Source organism: Ctenocephalides felis, unplaced genomic scaffold, assembly GCF_003426905.1.
Source record: "Ctenocephalides felis isolate EL2017-DRISC unplaced genomic scaffold, ASM342690v1 CF-g0.4_SCAFFOLD_00845, whole genome shotgun sequence".
Lineage (NCBI taxonomy): Eukaryota > Metazoa > Arthropoda > Insecta > Siphonaptera > Pulicidae > Ctenocephalides > Ctenocephalides felis.
The window spans coordinates 65,331,164-65,338,808 of NW_020536999.1; the positions used below are offsets into that span (position 1 = coordinate 65,331,164).

The window sequence follows — 7,645 nt, forward strand, 5'->3', positions numbered from 1 at the left end:
TCTGTAATTATATTAATTTTAGTGCACAAACACGTACTTATATGTCCTAATAAATTATTTTGTGAAATATTATGCATCTCCAATAAGAAAATAATGCCACGATTTCGTACATCTTTTTTAAATTTGTGCAATCGATTCAGCAGTTATTAAGAAAATGTCAATTGTATCAACAGGTCTAATTGTAACAAGCGCCAAAAAAACGCTGGTCATTTTTTTCAAAATCTGAAGAATTATTAAAATTATTAATTATTTTGCCTATCGCCTAAAAAAGATTAATCAAAATCGTGGAATTACAATTGCAATAAAACGATCCGGCCGATCTTCACTGGAAATTAATCAGTATGATTCCTAATCTATATCTTTCGAACAATTCTTGAATTTTATAAATGGATTCAGGATTGTGGGCTATATAACGTAGACTATTTTTTTTATTTTTTATGTTAATAACAAAGAAACGTATTGGCTGATCGTCGTGCAAAACTAACAAACGCAAGTCTTTATCGAGTTACTTCGAATGAATTTTAAATTTGAATTTGAAATCGATTCAGCTGTTTTTAAGCAAAGTTCGAAAAATGTTCAAAAATCGGCTTACATACAAACACATATTTTTTTCAAATTAGGTCTCATTCGATTCAGAATGGCTTATCGTCGAGAAAACATAAAGTTTGCAAATCAGATTTTTGGACAAAACTTATTTTTCGGAAATTTAAAAATATGTTTATTTGCTATTTTATTTATTTAGAACATTTCATCACAGCTGTTCCTCAATTTAAATTCTTATATAGTATTTGAAAAATAAAATACCAATATTATTTTTGTGAAGTCACCAGATTAGTTCAAATTGCTTATCGGATTATAACAACATTTGGCCAATTTTGTTGTTTGATTATTAGTTTTTTTCAAGCTTCCAATAAAATTTAGTAAGTTTATCGGTCTACAGAATATGTTTATGTACAATTAGTATGATAAACTATTATGACGACTGTCACTGCTGTACCCTGGCGCATTTCTATCATCTCTTCTATGTGCCTTTTTAGAATGCAACCCAATGGTTATATCAATATTTGATATAAAACTTTCACTTTTAGCAGAAAGTATATCGTGAGCAACAACTCCAATTGTTATTTGTATACACTCCTCTATATAAGTAACTGTAAAACTATACACGGATGCAACATATTGCTCATGCTACATAGTAAAATTATATCGCCCATAAAATATAACATCTCGCATCTTATTTAAAATTCTACTAGCGGATTTTATGATCACCAAAGATATAATATAATAGTTTTCGATATTACACACAAATTTTCTCGAATAATCTTTTATTATGCTTATCTCGTATGAAAATAAACGTACAGCTTTATGAGTGTATGCGGCCTGAATATCACGTCTTTCACCCACTTATCCGCATCATAAGCGATGGAATATGAAATATTTTCAATACACACCACCCTCATAAATTTCTATTCAGAAGCAAACCAATACCCCATTATGCCTTCTACATACTAGGTCTTTTCAACGAATTTCTCTATGCCACCCTGTATGTGTATATTTTGAGATCGAGTATAAATATATACATCAGGCACCCATTACAAGAATCTTCAAAAATCGGTGACGGAGGACTTGAATAGGTATGACGATGATTTTGGAATTTTCATGATACGTTTTATTCGATTTACTATCATGAATGTCATGTTATGTGTTAATAAGGGGATAACAGACACATATGTTAAGGGTAGTATGATATTTTGGGTCAATAATGATTATATGTTACGTTAAATATCTGACAATGAGCAGTTTCTTGAATTGTAGAGAATTTTAATTTGGGCCAAAGTAATTATAATTATATATTGTATTAATAGTTTCAATTTTACTTTGAGCAGTAATATCACAACAAATAACAAACAACTATCTGACTATGTTCAGTAAAACTACTAGCTAATTTATCATCGAAGTCTTGCAAAAATTTGTAATCTGGTTCTTTTACCCCATAGACGAGGTAAACGACGGTCAGGTGGGCAGGTGTCAAATAGGTTTCATTACTTATTCTTGGTTTTTATTGGATTTCACGAAATAATAGCTACATTATTCAACCAATGCAAAATATGAATGTTGTATATAAACACTGTACATAACCTTGATCTAGATTTTGTCAGAAATAAACATAAGCAGAGATGCAATAACTATTTATTTAACTTATCTCTTGTATTATAGCTTTATTAACATAATTTGCTTTTTTATTTAATATTTATGTTCACTCCTTCACCAGGGCAATTGTTCAGATGGTCCTATTTACCCCATTCACATGTAAACTTTTATAGAGGTTATATATAAAAGACTGTTGAATATAACTTAAAAATAAAATTACATCTTCTAAAACATTTAAATAACATAAATTTAAAAATTATGTTAAGGCCTCGTAAACTAAACAACAGTGCTCACGACCGAAGAAACTAAAAACAAAATGAAATATTTTTTTTATAAATTTTTGAACATTGATATTTATATTCTAATACCAACGTCGTAAGAATCAAGATGATGTCTGGTACATCTTTTTCCCTCTACTTTCAAATATTGTTGTTAATCTTTTTAATTTTTACTTGTTTCTGATATGTCGGTGGTTCAACCGATACCGATATTATACAAAATTTGATGGAAGTTTTTTCAATGTATCAAAAACTTTTTAAATCATTAATTTTTGCATATATTTTATTTTATACATATATACACACACACACACACACACATATATATATATATATATATATATATATATCGATTTTATAAATCCCATTTTAATTATTCATATCGAAAACCTAATTAATCAAAAAAGATCCTCAAAAGCAATCATGTTTGAAAATAAAGTCGAAAACACTCCTTTAATTGAAATGCCAATCTTTCAATATTATCTCGCGGAAATAATTACTCATACCATCTGATTAATAGAAAAAAGTTTGATAAGAATATCAAATTCGTTTTATCCCTCGAACTGTCAAGTAAAAGAAATATTACATAAAAGAAATCGACAAAAATCTCGTTTCAGCTGCCAATTAAAATGTAAAAAATATTCATGTTAAATTAGGGCTTTAGAAAGCTTAGTGGTTCCTTCGAAAGAACTTTATGGTCGACTTTCTTTGATAAAATTAGCTTAATGTATTCAAGTATTTGTTTTGTATGTATATATATATATATATATACATATTTATTTATATTAATTATTTCTATTTTATCATTATTTACTAACCTGCTAAAGAAGGTCTGAAATGTATGGCCTTTTGAAAAGATTCCACAGCTTTACCATAATCTCGCATATTCTGATACAGTATGCCTCTGTAACAAAGAAAAATCAAATATTAGTATTATTAAGTGATTAATATTTAATAACTTGAAGTTTTAGAAAGTTTGAAATGTATTTATAGAGAACAACTTCTACGAAGTTTTACGTCCTATTTAGATTGAATAAATTATATAGTTCCCGACCTGTAGAACTTTCTTTTCAGGTTTCCACGTTAATTATTATGGACTGTTATGTAGGATTTTCGAATACGATACAAGTATTGTCTGATGATAAAGGTAAGTGAAAAATAATAAAATTTTATGCAATGTTTTATCTATAATATTATGTACATACTTTTTCGCATAATAGAAAACATAACAAACTTGTGCTGGGAAATAATCATTATATGAAACGGCGTATCTAGACCATAGATTTAACCAACATTATGTATGGTCACGTTTATTGTAATTCAGAATATTGATCATCTTATACTAGGTTAAATGTAATTATATTATTGTTCAGTGCAATATACAATATACACATTTGTAAAATGATAAATTATAAATTATAAATTTTATATTTATAATAGCATTAAAATATGTATAATATTTAAAAACAATAATGTTATTAAGGTCATACTTCAAATATGGCATGATCGGTTTGTCATTGTAATTAGCATTTAGAAATGAACCTAATTGCTCATTAGTAAATTCTATAATATTTGTTCACGTAGTGAATTATGTTAAACAACGCATAAACAAATATTGTTTTCGCAACTACACTCACCATGTAATTGTTTGAAGAACTTCATGTAATTAAAATTAACATACTTTTTTGTTTGTTATTTTTGTTGGCGATATAATTTCATTCTTTAAACAGCTGTAATTTCTGTCCTTCTTAAGATTATTTTCCATTTTAATAACTACAAAGATTTATAGAAACTACGAATAATATAGAAATAATTTCTAATCAATAAACTTGCGTTTAGTTCGCGAAACTAATGTTTAATTTGTTTTATTATTTTCAAGGAACAGGGTAAAATATTCTTCTGATTCAGGCATTTTTCATTAAATCAAGATTTGTACTACGATGTAACTTTAAAGTGTTTGTTCAGCTAGGCCGATTTCCTTGTTGAGTTTGGAACTGATATACAGCGTTGATGCCGGTACGCATACAACGACAGATCTCTATCCACATACACGACGTCTAATCACAATCGACCTGTATAGAAATGATTTCATCGAGAGTCGTAACGTACTTTCGTTGCATTTGTACGGATTTACACCCTAGTCGCGCCTAAAGAAGTTTTACTTCAAAATGTTTTTTTCAATATAAATAATCTTTTTCGAACGACAATGTAATTGGAAGATGTTACATTAAATGTAATTTGAAGATGTTTCTAAACTCAAATAGTTGCATATAATTCATAGATTAATGTAACTTAGATGCATATAAAAGCTCTTTGTGATCAATCCTAAAATTTCTGAGTTTTCTGTAACCCACACTCAGACCAAAGCATTCGTGGTCTCTCTATCGAGTTACTTACGCCGGCCAACTATATAATTACCCCAAACTAGTAGATCTCTATGTGTGCTCCCATCAAATACAAACTCCGGACTAGGACTCTCCACCGGTCTGAGTTTTAAACTTGAGTTAGAGTGGCTGGCAGATACGATGGACACTAATTCTGCGAACTTTAAGTAATCCGTGCAAGCTGCAGCAGGAATGAGCATTTAACTATTTTGGATGTACGTTATATATAATGAGGTCGACTAGCGTTATCAGTGGATCAGAGGAATTCACGTAGGTACTGTTAGGTCGATGACTCAATTCTCAAAAGATATATAGAATATTCAGTTAAACCGGGTAAAAAAAGTTTTTATGATAAATGAACTTATTTTGTACATGGAACTACTTCAACTGTTATAATTATGCTATCTTTATTAAATGCTGGAGAATATAAAATAAAACAAACATATGTTTGGTAAACACATCACGCCTTGGAAGAAGATAATGCTGGACTAACACAATAGCCTATATAAAACAAAATTTATAATTTCTGGAAACTATCTGAAAATACATTTCAATTAAAGTCTGTGACAAAAAAAAATGCAACATAATAATAAAATTATAGCAAACCGAATTTATATTATTTCGCGAGGAACTTTTAGTTTTGAAAAATTTAGAAGTTTGCAAATAAAACTATAGGCGAATACTATAATAACTAATAAATATCTAACTGTGTAACTAAACAAATAAAAATTTCAAGTAATGAAATATATCATGTTTGGATAATTCCGAATTATTACTAACGCCAAATATCGTAATAAAATCATCCATAGAAAATATTATTATAATTACTCCCAACAATACTTCAAGTTATTGATTTTTTTACCGACCTGCCCTTCGATTTTATGAAAAGTCACCAAATATAGAAAAGTATTTTGCTATAATTGAATTAAAAAAAGAGTGCGCGTAAGGTTCACACGCACTTGAAGTAAACCTTATTTGCTACTCTACAAGATGACATTTAAGTAAAAATTAATACACAAATACAACTTTTTTTTTGAATAATATTTATTAGTAATATTGTAACACTCGTGATGCAGATATTTATTAGTGTCAACCTTTATACACATTTATATAATCGATAGATTATAAATTATATAATCATAATAGCATTAAAAATATTTAAAAACAATAATGTAATTAAAGTCATACTTTAAATATGACATGATAGGTTTGTCATTGTAATTAGCATTTAGAAATGAACCTTAATTAGAGAAATGAAGTAATTGCTGATTAATAAATTCTTTAATATTTGTTTGTGGATTATGTTAAACAACGTCTAGACAAATATTGTTTTTGCAACTTCACTCATCATGTAATTGTGTTTGAAGAACTTCATGTAATTAAAATTAACATACATTCATTGGCTGCTTGTATTTTTTTACTTTTTCTCTGGCGATATAATCTCATTCTTTAAACAGCTGTAACATCTGTCTTGCCTAAAAAATATTTTCCATTTTAATAACTTCAAAGATTTATAGAAACTACCAATAATATAAAAATAATTTCTAATCAATAAACTTACGTTTGTTTGTTTTATTTTTTCAACGAACAGGGTAAAATATTTTTCTGATTCAGGCATTGTTTTATTAAATCAAGATTAGTACTACGATGTAACTTTGAAATGTTTATTTATCTATGCTGATTTCCTTGTTGGTATCGGTACGCATACAACGCTTATGCCGTTATGCATACAACGACAGATCTCTATTCACATACGCGACGTCTAATCAGAATCGACCAGTATAGAAATGAGAAATCATCAAGAGCGAATGAAAAATCGCTCCTCTTATCTGCCGTAACGCACTTCCGTTGCATTTGTACGGATTTACACCCTAGTCGCACCTAAAGAAGTTTTACTTCAAAAATGAGCATAGTTTTAGAGTTAATACTACAATTGCATCATAATACGACAATAATCTTTTTCACTTCGCATTTATAAATATTGCGACTTGACTTTTGCTTTATTCATCTTGACAGATATTTTAATGGATACTATATTAATAACATTTTTAAGATAAATTCGCTTATGATAAAGAATGTCCACTTTGTCTGGTGCAAAACCATAACGTTTTTATTGCAAATGCATTACCAACATGCTACTCTCACGTGCGTTTAAATTGAAATCATTTATCAAAAGGATAATAATAATAAATCGTATATTTTTCTCTGTATTAATTCTATATGAATCGTAAAATATTTATGATGCTATGATGAATTAAATGTGTAGGTCGATAAATCACTCATTTTAAAAGCTTTAAAGGTTTTAGTTCGAAACAAAAAAAAATAGAAGGCATAAGCAAAATTGAATATGGTATAGTATATGATGTTTATTTCAAATTAAAATAATAGTGTAGGACGGGGCACAAACGTCCTATAAGACTTATGGAAGTATACTATGAAATACATTTATACTGTAAGAAACAAAACCAAACCAAACCAACTACATTAAAACAAAAAATATTTAACCATGTTCTATAAATATTTTACAGCTTAATTCATACGTTGACGTTGTAAAACTATGTCTTTTCAGCTATTTCATAAAAATTGTCTGGTCATTTTAACCCATTGATGAGGTAAATTAGTGAACCAATGCAAAATTTCATACTTTACTTTACATTCAAATATTGTTGAAAACTCCAACCTATCAATTGATTTAATTAAAACTTTTTTGTATTTTGTAATGCAGTTTTTATCAATAACACAAAGTAATTTTATTGTGAAGAAGTAAATTAGAAAATCAAGGGATTAGTTCATACCATTAGAAAACAAAACACGAAATATTTCGTTCTCGTA

The 7,645-nt window shown here is 28.2% G+C and overlaps 1 protein-coding gene across 1 annotated transcript in view; it reads right to left on the minus strand.

Annotated features, from left to right (window-relative positions):
• LOC113387433 (transmembrane and TPR repeat-containing protein CG4341-like) overlaps window positions 1-3,314 on the minus strand; it is an 87,375-nt gene extending 84,061 nt beyond the window's left edge. The window contains exon 1 of the mRNA XM_026624849.1: window positions 3,248-3,314. Coding sequence (XP_026480634.1) covers window positions 3,248-3,314 — 67 coding nt within the window. The remainder of the gene's footprint in view (window positions 1-3,247) is intronic.
• Between the last annotated feature and the right edge of the window lie 4,331 nt (window positions 3,315-7,645).